Here is an 18,962-nt window from a genome sequence, read left to right on the forward strand (position 1 = left end):
TGCTACATAACTAAGCTCCGTTTCATGCTGAATAAACTAAATTATTTATGTATCTTAAATAGAAAACTATCTTACGATAGATTTTTACTCCAAAAGTTTTTTATTAAAATAAATTCAATAAAAATCAAAAAAATCTGATTTAAATAAAAAAATCTGATTTAAATAAAAAAATCCGATTTAAATCAAAAAAATCCAATTTTTTTGATTTTTTTTAAAAAAATCATTGATTTTTATCCACCCTGTTCCAAACCCAGTATGTTTGAACTATATGTAAAGTGATTTTCTACCTTTCTACCTTACTTGTGTACATAAGTAAAGGGTTTTTAATCTATCTATCTGGTTTGGCTTCTGTTTAAGCAAGGCACACTGAGCTAATGGATCTGCCAATGTTTACAATTAACACCAATATTTCAACAAGCTTTCTATTAAAATGAATTTTTTAAAAACAATGTTATTTTTGAAGGAAGATCTGTGACATTGTCCAAGGTATGCACCAAAAACTTCCAATCTCCTCAGGGGTTAAATCCAGCAGGTTCTGACAGGTTCTGTAGAACCAGTAGCAGAAATTTTGAATCATTCGGAGAATCAGTAGCGGAAATTTTGAGTAGTTTTGAGTGGCCCCAGAGTGGGGTGGAAATGGGGATTTTGCAGTATCCTTCCCCTGCCAAGCCCACCAAGCTATGCCCACAGAACCGGTAATAAAAAAAAATTGGATTTCACCACAGAATCACCTGAATACTTGAGATAATTTAGAACCTGCAGCATCTGGAATTCTCAGCCAGAAAGATAGCCCAATAGCTTGAAATTATCTTTTAACATGGCTTCAGTTTAATCAAAGATAGGCCAATTGTTGATAAATGTGCAATATCTTTATACAATAAGAAGATTTTTGTTTTGTTCCTTTCTTCAATTTGTCACATTCTTCAAAAGAAGGCATACCGTCCCACCTATGGCAATTTCTACATATATTTAGTGCCGGTTAGTACTGACACTCTGTATGTATGCCCATTCTATATTGTTTGCTAAGTTATTTACGTTCTTTTCATCCTAGATTACTGTATATCTTCCAGCAAGGCTAGCTGCACTCTGTTTTGTTGGGTGAGTTCCATAGGTGAATTCATATAAACTATGCTTCATAGCACACATATACTCATGGTCATGTAATCATGAATCATTTAGTCCAGTTCTCAGGTTATATGCAACACAATCTTACGTTCATAATGTTATTCATTAGCCTAACATGTATTTGGCTATGTGGTTAAGTATATTGCCACTGCATGCTAAACCCAAAGAAGAGATTAATAGTAAATAGTAAAAAAAAAAAAAAAAAATCACAGCCTTATCCAAACCTATGTCCTCCACAAAAGTTGATACTATAGAATTCTTAATCAGTGTTTTGATATATAGTCAAGATTTTTTTTTAAAAAATGTTACAGTGCAGTGAAGAGACCTAATATTTATACTTCTCTACCTAGAGAAGTAGTGTGTGATCCCAGTAGAAAATTTTAAAACAAATTGTGCTGGTCTGGCATCTGATACCTTATGATTTATGCATTTATTGATTTTTTAAAAAATACTTGCATGTTGCCTTTTAGACACAGCATTCTCTCAAGGTATGTGAGGTACAGTTTCACAAACCTCATGTTTGCACACATAGTGTAGCTTCATGGAGGAATATAATATTCTAGATTGTATTTTAAAGTTGTAAATAGGGAAGGCATATCTTGACTTCTTTCCAAAATGTAACATTTTCAGGCGTTTAATAAATCAATACCCATGAAACTTTACCCATGACCAGTGCAGCCATCTGACTCCAAGGAAGGTTTTCCAACATTGTAATTGGAACTGTGTTGCTAAATATTAGATATTACATATATTTCACCTAATGAATCATAACACAAGTCCTGTTATTCTCTCTCTCCAATGGGGGAGGACATCAGATAATAACACAGAATCTTAATAGACATCTTAACGTCATTAGCATGCAGGACAGTTAATCTTCAGTCCCAAATCCTGGTCTGAGCCAAGCTGCTAATTCCAGGAAATTGCTTCCAGCGTGGCACAACTGCATATATATTCATCCCTAAGGTAATTTAAGAGTGAATATTTCATTGTCCCATTTTGTCAGAGAAAATGAGATATGAGATTTATAGCAGTAATATAGTAAGTTATTCTTCAGAGAGAATGAAGAAAGGTGTAATGAATATTTAACCAATAGTAGTTAGGACTGTTGTTGTGTCTTACTTTTTCTGGATTCACTCATTGATGTTTCTCATTCTGTTTTTGGAGCCTAGGAGTACATATGAATGTATTATAAGGCTGCTACTTTCTTAATGGAGGCACGGAGTAAAGGCAGAATTTCAGAGAGGGTCTTAATTAGACATTAGAGAAGGTCCTGATCAGGTCCTATATTATGAGGGTGCTCAATTTGAGCTACAAAATGTAGTATAACAGAGTTGGAAGGGACCTTGGAAGTCTTCTAGTCCAACCCTGCTCAAACAAGAGACCCTATACTATTCTGGACAAAATGCTATCCAGACTCTTCTTAAAACCTCCAGTGGTAAGCACCCATGACTTCTTGAGGCAAGCCATTCCACTGATTAATTGTTCTTACTGACAGGAAATTTCTTCTTAATTCTACATTGTATCTTTCTTTGATAAGTTTCCAAGAGTTACTTGTCCTGTCCTCAGGTGCTTTGGAGAATAGCATCCCCTCTTCTCTGTGACAGCCCCTCAAAGCTGGAAGACCACTAACATGTCACTCCTTGCCCTTGTTAATCCAGTTCCCTCCACCCTTTTTTGCTCTTCTCTGCTCTTCTCTTCTTTGTCGCTCTTCTCTTTCTATAGTATCAACAATTATTTTTTTTTGTATTTTAGTGATCAAAACTGGATTCAGTATTCCAAGTGTGGTCTTGCCACTGCAGTATAAAGCGCTACTACCTCTTTGTGTGATCATGTTGATGCACCCCAGATGTGCATTGGCTTTTGTGGCACTGCAGCACACTGCTGGCTCATATTTTAGTTGCTCTCAGGACCCCTAGATCCATCTCACAGTTACTGCTGTTGAGTCAGATACCACCTATTTTATACCTGTACATTTGTTTTTTCTTGCCTAAGTGTAAGACTTACCTTTGTCACCACTGAATTGCATTTTGTTGGATAGGGCCCATATTCAGGTCTGTCAATATCCTTATGGATTTTGTGCCTATCTTCTAAGGGAAGATTGGCTATTCCCTCAGCTTGATGTCTGCAAATTTAATGAGGTGTCTGCTCATTAAAAACATTTGTGAAGATGTTGAAGAGAAGTTGGCCAAAGAGCCTTGGTGCACCCCAATGCATGCTTTCATTCATGTTGATATAGTTGCATTAAGGACTACATGTTGAATGTGGTTGGTCAGCCAATTACAAATCCTTCTGGTGGTGATGCTGTCTATCCCACATTTTATATTTTACCAAGAAGCAGTCAGTAGTCTACTTTGTCAAATGTCTTATTGAAGTCTAAGTCAGCCAAGCCCATAGTGAATCATTTCAATGATCCACTTAATTTAGTCACTTTGTCAAAGAATTCTATAAGGTTTGTCTGGCATTATTTGTTTTTGATAAACCCATGCTAGCTTCTAGTAATAGCTTTGCTTGTTCTAGGTGTTCACAATTCCATTGTTGGATTATCTTTTCCAAGTTCATCACAAGTATTGATGTCAAACTGATTGGTCTGTAGTTTCTTAGATCTGTTTTTTCCCCTTTTAAAGATGAGAACCAAATCAGTTGTTTTCCAGTCCTCTGGTAGTTAGTTCCTGAGCGTTCTAGGATCTATGAAATATATGATTCAGTGATTCTGAAACCTCACTTCTGCCACCTCCTGAGCTGTAGGTAGCTCTCCAAACTCTTGAATAGAGAGCCTGTTTGGTCTGGAGGCTAAGGTGCTATCTTAGAAACCAAGAGGTTATGAGTTCTAGTCCCACTTTAGGCATGCTAAGTGATTTTGGGCTAGTCATTCTCTCTCAGCCCAATGCATCTCACAAAATAAGATATTGTATATGTTTGCCACCACCTTGAGTTATTTATAAAAACAGTAAAGGAAAGATACAAATAAATAAATATGGTACCCAGAGGGATCGCCACAACAGTTGCAAAAGAGAAAAACTCTCTTAGATCTCAATAATGAATACATCTGGTTTTGACAGAATACAGAATTAGTTTCCATTTCTTTCTGCCAGAATACTTTTCAGCCTCCCAGACTATAGCCTGGGGAATTTTCATATGGTCCCCATCTCAAATACTAACCAGATAGGGTTAAAGTATTCTAAGTTTGATTCAGGGATGCTGTTTGTTAAAAAAAAACTCAATGCTGCTGCAAAATCATATTTAACACAGCAGAGGAGAATTGTTAAATGCATGAGGTACACTAATAGCACTAATTAATACACTAAATTGTAATTCAAGTTTTGCTCTACACACTTCATTATCATGACCCTAACAATTTATTAGAAGAAGTTTCCACTGGGAAAATTAAAAGCCAAGCATGACCTTGTATCAATAAAGATGGACTATTCTGGCCTTAATAGCATTCATTTGTCACAAGGCTTTTATTCCTAATGTGCCTTTGTAGTTTTTATTCAGAAGAAAATTTTTGTCTGCTCCAGTGCCACTGTTTCTAATTTTTAGCTATAAATAAATGTACAGCTACTTATTTTATTTTAGAAGAAAATGTTTCAATGGAAGAACTATGTGAAAAACCAATTAAGGAATAATTGCATTTCAACCTTGCTTTTATTATGTCATGTAATAAAAATCATGCCCAGGCCTGCTATTTATGTAAGTAACAATGAATGTTCCATGTTGTTTATATGAATCCTCCATATGGACAATTTATACTTCTAGTAGAATTCATTACTGCACTCCCTTTAATCCTTTTGATGAAAGGGTGAAAGTTAAAACTTAGTTGTAAAACCGCCACTCAATATTTTTGAGGTTCTGGTCCCTTTTCATAGGATCTAGATTCATGTTTCCCGGGAGAATTGATTCAAATTTAAAGTCATATAGAAAGGAAGGATATGAATCTTTCTATGCATCCATCCATCATCCCATCCATCCATCCATCCATATGCTAATGGACAATCATGATACAGTGGAGCTGTTTGGTCATGGAAGGGCATCTTGTAGCCTTTATGATTATTTTACTATAGGGCACTCAGTGACTGTACTAACTAGTGTACTGGGGCATCATCATTGAATTCCCCCAGCAATGTATTCATTTACTACCCTATCTCTTCCAGAGCTAACTCACAATAAGAAAATAAAATAAAACATAATGTCGAATAAAGGAAGTTATCCTTAACTATCAATGCAGGTTTATTTATTTTTTCTGCCAACTACTGTTTTTTAAAGCTTTTGCTTGTAATTTCTGGATGTATTTAAGCTACAGTTCTCATAATCTCCAACCCAGATACCCACTAAAAACTGTAGTTTTGGAAAGCTGCGTATAATTTGTGTATAACTTGTTGTTGTGAGACCTATCTAGACATCATGCTAAAATCAAAGATGAAAGTAAGTTGATTGTCCCTTTGTCATATCTATATTGTACTTGTGTAGTGCCACCTCCTGGTTGTATCATTTCTACAGCTGACACCATAACAAATTGTCCTTGACACCAAGTTGCCAAATATTGCCACATGTTTCCTCCTTCATGCTTGCCACCAGCTTTCTCTATAAGACTTGGTGCTCTCACTTTTTAAAAAGTAGCTCAGGTAAGAAACGTGGTGTGCAGGTTACCATTTTCTATTGACTGTAAAGCAATGCAGTTGTTTTCATATTGGGTTACTAATGAATTACATTTAAGCCAGACAGATAAAGCATCTCATTTTAATATCTATCTCATTTTAAGCTCTCTCATTTTAATATTAACCACATCATTTTCTACTGATGTGGGATGTAACAAAGTATTGCTGTAACAAAATATATTAGCAATTAATATTCACTACAGTGATTAAAATCAACATTAAAAACTAATATAAAAAGAAGAGCTCCATACAGTAACAATTTGATCAATAATAAATTAATTCAAACTTACAGTTATCATTACATGTAGATCATATGGAAATACATTGTTCCAACTCATTTTTGGAATTTAAAAAAGAGACAATCTGGTAAAAATAAATTACCATCAGGAAGATAAGCTTCTTTCTATTTATGCAAACTCAAAAAAGTCAAAGTTCACAAAATAACAAAATAGCATTATTCACCGATAGATGTACAATTCAGTTTGTAGGCGTGAATGAATTTTGAGCTGGAATGTTTTGTAGTTTCCTAATGTATTGCTGATCCAATAAACAGTTCTAGGCTAAGATGAGTTATTCCAGCATCTTATGTTCTTATAAGATGCATTTTTCTTATTGGGTGATAATGTTACATTCATATAATCAATTGGTCTGCAAAATCTAACCTATCCAAAAGTTTGGCAAAATCTATTGGCAAACTACTGCATTTTGTCATAAAGGATACATTTAAATATTCTCAAAATCCTTGACTTTCAACATGACTTACTATTTACTGCATTTTGGGATTTCCTTTTCAACCACCACATTTGTAAGGGAAATCTATGTTACTTATTCCTCTCCTTCAGAAATGTTATTTTATTTATTATTTATTTCATGTTTTTTAAACCGCTCATCACCCTCAAAGAGGGATTTAAAATTCCATTTGTAGTACATGGAATCTATGATTCTCTTTAACCAACACTTACTAGCTATATCATCAGATATTGTGGTCTGTAAGTCCTAAACTACATAAAAACTGGGGGAGTTGCATTTCCTGCGAAGACTTGATTTATACATTGGTTTCAGTATCATGATTTTATATGATTAGTCTGCTGGGCCCTAACTGCAAGAGAGTGGGAAAAAACATTGTGATGATCCTAAGATAACCTCAAGGGAAAAATGGCATGTTTGCTTTCTGAATTATGCCTGCAAATTGTGCAGTGTTTCAGTGCTACTAACTTGGCATTCCCTTTCATGGATCACTGCCTTTCCCTTTTATGGATCACTGCCTTATTGTAGCAAACGGGCTTGCGCAGCGCAATGAAGCTATGAGCTATGCCATACAGGGTCATCCAAGACGGACAGGTCATAGCAGCGAGCCCTGCTTGCCCAGAATTCAGCGTGTAGCAAGTATCCGTGGTCAAAATAAATTAAAAGCACCATTTCTGTCCTTGTAACAGTGTGTAAGATGCCAATTTGTGAGGATGTTTTCTATTGCCTTAATTTTGAAGAGCAGCATATCAGTCTATAGGTAGTCCTCAACTTACAGCTACAATGTAGCCACAAATTTCTGTTATTAAGTGAGACATTTGTTAAGTGAGTTTTGCCCACTTTGCAACCTTTCTTGCCACAATTGTTAAGTGAACCACTGCAGTTGATAAGTTAGTAACTTAGTTGTTAAGTGAATCTGGTTTCCCCTTCGAACCTTGCTTGTCAGAAGGTCATAAAAGATGATCACTGAATCTTGGGACACAGCAAAGGTCATAAATACGAACCAATTGCCAAGCATCTGAATTTTGATCACATGATTATGGGGATGCTGTAACTGTGAAAAAATGGTCATAAGTCACTTTTTTCAGTGCTGTTGTAACTTTGAACAGTCACTAAATGATCTGTTGTAGTTCTAAGGACTACCTGTATTTTGGACGTGTATTTGGAAATGTATTTTTAATCGTTTTCTCATCCCTCTCATCTGTAGGGATACTACCAAAAGAACAATTAATTAAACCTGAAAATGTATAGATTGAGTATTATGCCAATAAATGCAATAGCTATTAAGTTATAATTAATATATAAAATCACTTTTCCATATGGAAACGTGTAACTGAGGCAGCTTGCTTGTATGCTTGAGCACAGTCTAAGGAACTCATCTTGTAAATCACCACGGATTTCTCTGATCTTTATTGCTAGGGAGCAAAAGTAATCCAGATAAGCTTAACTTCTATGCTTTTAATTCAGTCATAGTATAACAATTACACTAGGTATGCCTTCTCTAATCTAGAGTCAGATGTGTTGGATAATGAGTTTCCCAGGAAGCATGGCTGTTGGCCATACTAGCTGGAAATTAAGATTTAGACCATCTAAATTTCCAGCTAATTGCAGATCATCTCATCTGAAGAACATTAGGATAAGAACAGAACTAGTTATGAGATCTTTTACCTGATTTGGCTGGTGGCCAGCTATCTTACTTAGCATCTTCTCTTTCATGATCTAGTGACCTCCTTCTTGGAAGGCATTCCCCATAGAAGAATGTCCAGAAGTTGCAAATGGTACAAAATGTGATAACTTCGCTGCTGTCCAATGCTAAGCATTTTAATCATATTGCCCTATTTTAACAAGGTTGCACTCACAACTCTTTATTTCTAAATTAACTTTAAGTTGCTGGTGTTCACTTTTAATGGCTCGAGAAAAGGTTACGTTGGTGACCTTTTCCTAATCAATTCTCTGCATGCTGTAATCATCTCTTGAAGCCCATCCTCATAGACATATAACCACCAAAATTCATGCAATGGTTCTCAATTTTAAGCTCCCAGATGTTTTTGGACTATAATCTTTCTACCAACAGTGCCAATAGCATTGCAATTTAGTGTGAATTCTTTTCTACTGACTACATAAGGCTGAGAACTACTAGTCTAAATATTTCCTCTGTGATTATGCCTGCATTGTGGGATGTTTGGCCAAGCACAGTTTCTCAGGCACTCCATTAAAATTAGATAACTGGTCAATTCGTTCATTTTCATTGAAAATATTCAAATGTTGCTTTTCGTTTTAAAAATGTCAAAAAGTTTTACTGCAAAGAACTTTTTAAAGTTTTTATATTATACAAGTTAGCTTTACTCTTCTTACATCATAAAATATACGTTGTTCATGTTTAAGCTGGGATTTTAAGATCAAGAATATGAATAGCTGGCTTCCATTCATAATATAAAATCAATGACAGCATCTGGGTGCTGATTTTTCTCTTTTTTCAGCTGTAAATAATAACTGTTCAAGCCATTTTAAGCTTTTATTGAATTTCACATATTTTTTCCATATCCAAATCCACTTCTTAAAAGAGAACTAGATATTGTATATTCCAGTCATAAGTAATATAGCAAGTATGGATGGATTGTGGGTGTGAAGAATAAAAACAGATGCCTATTGTTACTTCCCAAATGGCGATTAAAATGGAAATATTGATTTTGTTACCTCCTGGGATTTATAGCAGCATTCAAAATGTGATAGCAGCATTCAAAATGATAATAGCAATTACATATACAATGTGTTCCATGTCAATATTCTAATCTATTTTATGCCATATTCTGTTTTCCTGTTTTCATTTCTTTGACAAACTAGTAGAATTCATTTTATTTTACACCATTTTTTCTCACACTAGATAGCTCTGGGCAACTTGCAATATAATGGCACTGAATCAACAGAGAAGATATTAGGATGGAGCAAAATAAGTTTTTAATCCCTAAAGCCTAAAATCTTTCTCCAGTCCTTGAAAAATAACATATTAATTTGCAATTAACTGATATAGGTAGGCCTCAACTTGGGATCCCAATTGAGCCCAAAATTTCAGTACAATTATGATACAGAGAAATAAAGCTTTCAGACTGAAGGCTCCAAAGATTGCTGTTGTTAATTGTGAAGTGGGGTCCGACCCATTGCAACTCCATGGACAATGTTCCTCCAGGCCTTTCTGTCCTCTACCGTCCTCTGGAGTCCATTTAAGCTCACGCCGACTGCTTCAATGATTCCATCCAGCCACCTCCAAATATAATAATAAATATAATATATTATATATTATAATAATATAATATATTATAATAATAAATAATAATAAATATAATATAATATAGCTCCAAAGTTATTCTCCAACTATTCTACCCTTCCTTCCTTTCACAGATTTCTTTTCTAATATGAAAAATGATAGAAAAGCTGTGAGAAAATACCAGAGGAAGGAAGACACCAATAGCGTGGGAAAGGGTTACTCAGAATTTATTGACACTAAATCATTTTTAGGTATTGTGATTTGGGGTTAGGGTAGATTAGAATAGGTTCAGCTTTCAGAGAAGGTTTCTTGAATGTTGAATGTCGCAAAGATACTCCAGTTAAAGGACCTTTCTCTACTGGAACATAAATGTGGTACAGACATGCCCCCAGCAGCCTTTTTTCCCCCTGCAATGTCCCCATGATGTCACCTTCATCTTGTCCCCAGTTCGTATCTAAATACCATATTTTTCAGAGTATAGGACCCATCTTTCACCCCCCTAAATGGGGGTGAAAATTTAGGTGCGTCTTATATACCGAATGTAGCCGCACCCACTGGTCCCCACCCTTTGGCCTCTGCCTCGCAGCAGTTACCTTCTTGCAAGCAAACAGCAAGAAAAAACAGCTCCTTTCAGCTTCAGCACAACCTAATTAGCACAAGTTGATTGGATCGCCCTCCCGACTCTCAGCTGTTTTGCGCAGGGCTTTGCTGCTTGCTACAAAGAGGTAAATTGCTGGAGCAGATTTTTTTTTTCCTTGTGCTAATCAAGCTATGCTGAAAACTAAAATGAAAACGAAAATTGCGCAGAGGCAGAAGCAGAGGGAGATTTCTTTTTCTTCTTTTTCCTCACCAAAAAAGGTAGGTGCTTCTTATACTCCGAAAAATACGGTAACTCAAACTCATCCTTAGTTGTTCCACTTTGATGTAGTGTTTTTCCTCTTAGCCAAGAGGCTATGACATGTGGATGCAATCTTACATGCTTCACTGACCTCGGTGTTGATGAGGTGATACAGTGGTGGTATTCAGCCGGTTCTATCCAGTTCGGGCAAACCAGTAGCAGCGGCTGCATGAGACTCCACCCACCTGCCCAGACGTCATCGCGTCACGTTTTTGATGCTCTGTGCATGCGCAGAATGCACGCGCTTGCATTTGCGAACTGGTAGCGAAGGTAAATGAATACCACCCCTGAGGTGATAGCGTAGGCCTGGTGTCGATTTGGCACTCCTCATTTTTGTAGACATACTTTTCCCCCCTCAGTTGCCTTGTCCAGAGTCATTCTGATTTGGGCAATAGAAAAGTCTGGCTCTTTCAAATCAAGATTGTTCCTTTTTTCTGCCAGATTGCCAAATCAATCTCTAGCTCAGAAATTTAGATCAGCCCAATGAGTGGAGCAATTGATCGTGATGGTGGGGGGGAAGTGGGAGCTGTATAAGTGAAGCAGAAGAAATAAGATATGTGTGTTTGTGAGAGAGATACAGAGACATCTTGATACAACCCTGCGCCTTGCCTAGCATCTTCACACCATCCAGAAAAGCATGAAACCCATGTTCAAAACCTACCTAAACAACACTTCACAAGTGGTAATGGGGTTATTTATTTATTTATTTATTTATGTATTTATGTATTTGAGTACATATTAGATAATATATATAAATATAAGCATGAATTGAATACATAAAATAAGGATTAAAGAACATAATTACAAAGTTATTTGGAAGTGGTATTTGACCCCAATAAGACTTTTTCAAATGGATAATAAAGTGGATAAAATGTGTTGGAGATGTAAAGTGGAACTCGGGACATATGTTCATATGTGGTGTAAATGTAATGGGGTTGAACTTTTTTGGTCTAGGATAGAAAATGAAATATTTGAAATAATTAAGAAGAGGGTCAAATTGAAATTAGAAACCATATTATTATTAATATTGAATGAAACAACATTAACAACTGGAGAAAGAGAATTGGTGAGGATTTTGGTTATAATGGGGAGAATTATAATTGCTAGATATTGGAAATTAAATGTTGACTTAAAATTAGAAGAATGGTACAATGAAACATGGAAATTTGCATTAAATGATAAATTGACTTGTGATATTAAAATTAGAAGTGGTATATATAAAGAAAATGTTTTTTGGAATACCTGGCAACCATTTGTGGACTTTGCACTTGGGAGATTGGATGAATCGGCACCAGTACCTTATCAAAGAGATTTCTGGAAGAATTGAAGACTTCAAGTTCCTAAAACTTCCTTTCCGTTTGTGTAGCACGTTGGGGGGGGGATTTTCTTTCCTTACTATTGATTTTTGTATTGATTTTTTTTCCTTTTTGTTATTTTTTAACAATAAAAATATAATAAAAATAAAAAAAAATGAATTGAATACATAAAATGAGGTTCACCTTGAGTTTGTATCTATTGTGTGCTCGTGTTTTGTTGTGGTTGAAGCTGAAGTAGTCATTGACAGGTAGGACATTGTAGCAGATGATTTTATGAGCTATGCTTAGGTCATACCGAAGGCGGCGTAGTTCTAAATTTTCTAAACCCAGAATTTCAAGTTCAATATGAACTGAAGCAGCTGAAAGAAGGTATACAACTGCACATATATATGTTCCTGTTAGCTGTTTTGGTTGAACCAGGTCTCTGAGCTGGAATTAAGAAGGTAGTTAAGGAAAGCCTGCACAGAATATAAAATAAGGATAATTTCTCCCCTGCTACAAGCAACAAACTAGGAAAAGTACAGTGGATATTAGCTATGGGGACAGCAAAACATGTTTTGGAAGCTAAGTTTAGAGCCAGGGGAAAGAGGTCACTTGTTCTCCTAAGGAATTGATGTAACAGCATAACAAAATAACAGATTAACAGAACTGGAAGTGACCTTGGAGTCCAACCCCTTCTAGTCCAACCCCTTGCTCAAGATCTGTAAAGAGGCTGTTGCTTTAGTGTAATCAAGTCCAGATTGCCAGCAAGAAATATATCTGGCAGCTAAAGGAAAAAGAAGACACTGAATTTTACAAAGTCTGGAATAAATGGTATCAATGGCATAGGGCTACTATGGAAGAAATATAACTAGAAGTTAGATAGAATAGAAGTCCAAGTGTACACAAATTACTCCCTTATGGACGAATAAAATTACAGAGAGAAAAATATAATATACAGATTATTAAAGCAGAAGTCTTAGAAAATAGAAGTGAAAAGAGGGAAAAATGATACTAAGAAATTATTAAGTTAAGATTTAAGGGAATAAGTATAACTGTATTACCTGAAAGACCATTACGAAACAAACGCTTCAAATGATTGATTATTTATAACTGTTTATTGTATATGTATTTTTATGTCTTTGTCGTATGTGTTTTATGTGTTTTATATCTGTTTTAATAAAGTTTATAAATTTTTTTAAAAAAGAAATATATCTGGCAAGGTGTTTTCAATTTGGTAGAAAAACTACCCAAATGTCAACAACTTTCATCACTCAAAACTAAAGTTGATATGAAAAGCCAAAGTTTCAAACTATGTGGAAAATGTACAATCAAATACTTATTCATTTATTAAATTTTTATCCCACCTTTATAACTCACAGCAGAGTACATAATTGTCCCTCCTCCTATTCCCCCTCCCAGGAATAGCAATAAATACATCTAATAGTACACAAATACACATCAGATTTGAGTAGTAAAATTTGGATTTCAGTACAGGTCGACTTATGATCACAGTTGAGCCCAAAACTTCTGTCGTTAAGTGAGACATTTGTTAAGTGAATTTTGCCCCATTTTACCACCCTGCTTGTCACCGTTGTTAAGTGAATCACTGCAATTTATAAGTTAGTTAACCCGGTTGTTAAGTGAATCTGGCTTCCCCATTGACTTTGCTTGTCAGAAAGTCACAAAAAGTGGTCACATGACCTTGGGATGCTGCAATGGTCATAAGTATGAACTAGTTACCAAGCATCTGAATTTTGATCACATGATCATGGGGATGCTGCAAAGGTCGTAACTGAAAAACGGTCATAGGTCACATTTTTCAGTGGCTGTTTGAACAGTCACTAAATGAACTGTTGAGGATTATATGTATAGATAATTTTGAGCCTTCCTGTAATGTTTCAGTCTCAACTTTCTGAATTTTATTTGTCTCTGAGCATATGTTCCTGTCTCTTATTCGTCCCCCTCCCCTTTTTTTCCTTTTCTTTCCCTACAGCAGCTTCAGGGCAACCACATATAATTCAGTGTCGATCACCTGAAATGGAAACATTCTCTTGTTATTGGTATACAGATTATTTTCCTCTTGAATTGGAACCAGGAAAAATTCAATTGCTGTACTCAATAAGGTACTGAGAAATGAATCATGACTTTGAAAACTATTATCTGAAATAATTTCCATTTTTTGTTGGAACTGCAGAAATAAAGTCCTACTTTCAATTATGAGAACATCTTTCTTTTAATACTTACTAAGCTATGCATTACTGCATCGCCTGGAGGATCAGAAGATAAATTTCTGTTTGACACATTAAATGACAACCAAGCTTAATGTCATGGTTGGATAACAGAAGAGTTTAGGTTTCTTCCAGACCAATCTTGCTCGTTCAGACACATGGAAGTGTGTTTTTAGTCATGTTATGGCGGACAACATGTAAAATAACTTTGTAAGAACATAAGAGTCCTAATGAAGAAAACCAAATGTACATTCTCCACAGGGGTGAAATACTCCCGATTCAGACCGGTTCACCCGATCTGGTAGCAATGCGGCGGGTGGTTCAGAGAACCGGTAGCAAAAATCCCTGCGGTCACCCCCCCAAATGCCCAGCTGAGCCATGTGATCATCAGAGGCTTTTTTTTTACTTTTAAAAGCATTTTTTTAACAACCTCTTCAGCCGAAAAAATGCTTTTAAAAGTAAAAAAAAAAAGCCTCTGATGATCGCGCGACTCAGTTGGGATCATCAGAGGCTTTTAAAAGCATTTTTTTCTGCAATCTCTTAAGGTTGTAGAAAAAATGCTTTTAAAAGTTAAAAAAAAAAGTTGGCCACACCCACCCAGTCACATTACCCCCACCACCAAGCCACGCCCACAGAACCGGTAGTAACAAATTTTACATTTCACCACTGATTCTCCACCTTCAATTTTGGGCAACCAGATGCCTCCAGGAAATCCTTAAATAAAGTTTAAAAGAGTGGTGTTTATAATCCCTACCTTCAGGAATCCCAGGCACACATTGCTTCTCTACTGAAATGTTGCATCTAATTAGTAATTTTAATGAATTTCTGTAATGCTCTTTTAGAATCATCTAGTGGCCATCAAATCATTCAGTTCCCCCAAATCCCTTTTCCATCTACAGATAAGCCAATTGTGAGAATGAAATCTGCTATGGAAAACAAAATTTATTCATACAAAATAGGAAAACAAAGTCGTTCAGAATAGATTGAAAAAGATGCAAAATATTAAAGGGTCACTTTATCTGCAGTGGCTTATTTTTCATGGAGTTTTGGTTGAAAAATTGAGGTTTGGTTTCTCCATGGATGGGCTGATCTATGTATATTGTAATACCCATATCTTCAAGGGTTTTTATACTCAGATGTTTAGTTGGGTTCACATGCAAAATTACCACATTTTTATTGCCTTCATCCAGTCTTGAAGCCAACTCATGCCTGAGGCAGTTGTCTTTAGTTTCTCTGGCACTCAAGCAATGTTTCCCCTTTATATAGCCAACAAATTGTGCCAATTTTATCATGAGAACCCAGAGTACTGTATACAGCATGGTGAAGTAAAACAAAGACAATGGCTTGAGCACACAAACTCCATGTCTGCCATTTTGTTTGTTTATTGATTTCGACACTGCCCATCTCACCTACGTAAGTGACTCTTGGTGGTTTATAAACATTATAAAATAATGTTAAACATAATTGGAAGCACAGTTAAAAACATAACAACAACAACAACAACAACAACTTTATTGTCATTGTACGTGTATACACAGTATACCCATACAACAAAATTCACTTAACACCCAAAGATCAGGTCCAACACACATAACAATCCCCAAACACACTCCCACCCACCACAAATTCCCCACCCTTAAACTATCCAAATATCCACACAACAGACCAAGTAATGCTGTCCAACAGCTCACTGATGGTGGCCCTTTTGTTCATTGTTGAGTGCAATTATAGCTGTGGGATAAAAACTATTCAGAAAACATGTGGTCTGAGTTTTAATTGTTCTGTATGTTCTACCAGAAGGCAACAGTTAAAGTTAAGATTAAAATTTACAAATTAAAAGTAAAAAAAAATCAAAGTTAAGAAATTGACAAGGCTAAGAAGTTAAACAAGCTAGAGGGAGTGCCCTCAAGCCATCAACCATTCCCCAAGGTTACATCTGAGTCTGCCATGTCAATTAGCAGAGCCAGGTCTTAACTCTACTTCAGAAGGCAAGAGAGTGGTGGCCCATCTCACTTCTTAAAGTAAGATATTCTAAAGGATGGAGGCAACAGCAGAGAAGGCCCTGTTCTTAGATCCTGCCAGTTGAAATTGTTGTGCAGGTTTCTTTGGAACATGATTTGAGCCAGGGGTGGGTTCTACTTACCTTTACTACCGGTTCGCAGCGGGGCCGCGCATGCACACTCGCTTTGCTCGCATGCGTGTGTGCTCTTCTGCACATGCGCAGAAGCTTCTGCGCATGCACAGAAGCATTTTGATGACATCAGGGTCGGTGGGCGGAGCCTCCACCGGTTTTACTACCGGTTCTATAGAACTGGTGCAAACCGGGGGCAACCCACCACTGATTTGAGCGCACTTCATGTTTACACCCAACTTGAACAATACCTGACAGGCTTGGCCATGTCATTATCACACATTTTACATATAGTATCCTTTCCTATTGTGAAGCCTTAAAAAACAAGAATATCCTCTTTTTCTTATTCAAAATGCTACCGTATTTAACAATAAATAAGCAGAAAAGTTGATGAGGCATTTTCTCAGGATGAAGAACATATTCATATATGCTAGTTCAACCCTGATTTTTCCTTTCTAACATAACACGTATTTCCAGAATAAATTTTGAGATATTAGAAATTGGAAACTCACAAAAAGACAAAATTGGAAGCTTTGTACTCAGCCACATTTGTGGTTCTATGGGCTGGCCATTGGTTTCCCCTTCCTCTTTTTAAACAAACATTTAATCAATAATATCTGCTAAGATGGTCAGTGTCCCTAATAATGGCATGATGTTCAAGTAACGCTTCTTTGCTTATTTGTTTCCCCCCTCATTCCAACACTGTTCAAGGACTGTTATAAGATATGTAAAATCATGTATACTTCTATTAAAGTGTACTGAGCATCAGAAGAAATAAACAAAGAACAAAATTTTTTCCCAGATTGGTAAGGGTATATCCCATTCCTTCTTGCCCCTGGTTAGCCTCTTCTGCCATCATTCTGCTGTGGTTTCAATGCAACATTGGAAACTCATTGAATTTGCACAAGAGTAGTAGACTACTCTAGCTGGCAATAATACCTTGACCAGTAGTGTCCCAGGTTCAAATAGATAATAGTCTAATGCAGGGATGTCAAACTCAAGGCCCAAGGGCCAGATCCGGCCCGCAGGGTGCTTAGATCTCATCCATGGGGCCGCCCTGGAAACAGCGAAGGACTGGCCCGCGGTGCCTCTGCCAGCGAAAATGGAGCGGCCCTCCTGAGAGAATAAAGATTTGAATTGGAGGGGCCCTCCTGAGCTCCGTTTTCGCTGGCAGAAGGTTGCAGGAGGCCATTGCAACCGAAAACAGAGATCGGGAGCCTGTTTTCACTGGCAGAGCGCTTGGGCCACCACAGGTGACGTCAAGCTGGCCATACCCACTCCAGACCCCCGAGGTCAAACACAACCCTGATGCAGTCCTCAATGAAATCAAGTTTGACACCCCTGGTCTAATGAGACTTAATTTGACAGAATGGGATCTGAGAGGAGGGGCAGACAAAACAACATAGTGATACTTGACAGAGGCGTGGTGTCAGGACACCCTATTTCAGAAATAGCTAACCTTTTTGCCATCGCGTGTCAAAAGCGGGGGGAGCGCGGTGGATCATGTGCACACGTGCCCATACCGATAACTTTATGCGCTTCGCCTCCACGCATGAACATGTGACCCACGCTCCCCACGCTTTTGGCACACGATGGCATGGTGGGCCCGGTAGGCCCGTTTTTCGCTCTCCCCAGGCTCCAGAGCCTTTCTAGGGGCCTGGGGAGGGCAAAAACAGTCTTCCCCACCCCTCCAGAGGCCTTCCGGAGGCCGGAAATGGCCCATTTGCTGACTTCCAGTTGGACCTAGAAGGCCCAAAAATCAGCTGGCCGGTGTGCGCATGTGCACTGGAGCTGAGCTTGCGTGCCCACTGTTATGGCTCCGCATGCCACCTGTGGCACGCATGCCATAGGTTCGCCATCACAGCTCTATTTAGTTCTTGCATAAGTGTCATTAACTAATGATGGGTTGAAGAGGAAGGGCAGCAAGGCTGGTAGATTAACCAGTTGCTTTGTCTACCACGACCCACACAAGCAAATTCAGGACCATGCCATCTGGCAGTGATCTAGTACAGATGCAGTAGAATCTGGGCAGGGATCAGCAATGGGGGTAACAGATGACATGCCAGTAGTCTGTCAATACTTTTTTAACTTGGTAATTAGAGAGGTTCTACCTGCCTCTTTCTAGTCCTTTGAGTCCATCTTAATTATTTGGTTTACCATTTCTAGGTCAAGTGAGGGGGAAGAATGGAAAGACTGTCCTGATTATACAACTTCTGGCGAAAACAGCTGTTACTTCAATAAATCCTTCACCTCCATTTGGGTCCCTTACTCTGTTCGGCTTTACATTGCAGATCAGTTATACGATGAAAAAGAATTCCGGGTGGAGGATATAGGTACTCTTTTGATATGAATCCCCTTTGCTTTGCTTCTTAGACTAAACGTTTCACACACAAAGATTTTCATAAAATAAATTTATCAGCTCCTATTATAATTTGTGCTTTTCTCTAACCCAGAGGTCTTCAAACATGGCAGCTTTAAGACTTGTGGACTTCATAGGGGGGAGGGGGGAGGGGGAGGTGAGGGGGGGTTAGGGAGGGGGGGGAAAGGGGGAAAAATTTGTAATTGAAAACTTTTTCAATAAAAAAAAAAAAGAGACTTGTGGACTTCAACTCCCA

At 37.3% G+C, this 18,962-nt stretch overlaps 1 protein-coding gene across 6 annotated transcripts in view; it reads left to right on the forward strand.

The window, feature by feature from the left end:
- The window catches only part of GHR (growth hormone receptor), a 139,984-nt gene that overhangs the window by 107,369 nt on the left and 13,653 nt on the right, over window positions 1–18,962 (forward strand). For 3 of the 6 annotated variants that reach the window (XM_034440812.3, XM_034440814.3, XM_034440813.3), the window contains 2 exons: window positions 13,982–14,111; window positions 18,514–18,680. In XM_034440812.3, the coding sequence (XP_034296703.2) occupies window positions 13,982–14,111; window positions 18,514–18,680 (297 nt within the window). The remainder of the gene's footprint in view (window positions 1–13,981; window positions 14,112–18,513; window positions 18,681–18,962) is intronic. The other 3 variants (XM_034440815.3, XM_087888229.1, XM_087888230.1) reach the window with 1 other exon arrangement.

The sequence above is a fragment of the Pantherophis guttatus genome, chromosome 2 (genome assembly GCF_059756535.1).
Source record: "Pantherophis guttatus breed Tessera chromosome 2, ASM5975653v1, whole genome shotgun sequence".
Taxonomy (NCBI): Eukaryota; Metazoa; Chordata; class Lepidosauria; order Squamata; family Colubridae; genus Pantherophis; species Pantherophis guttatus.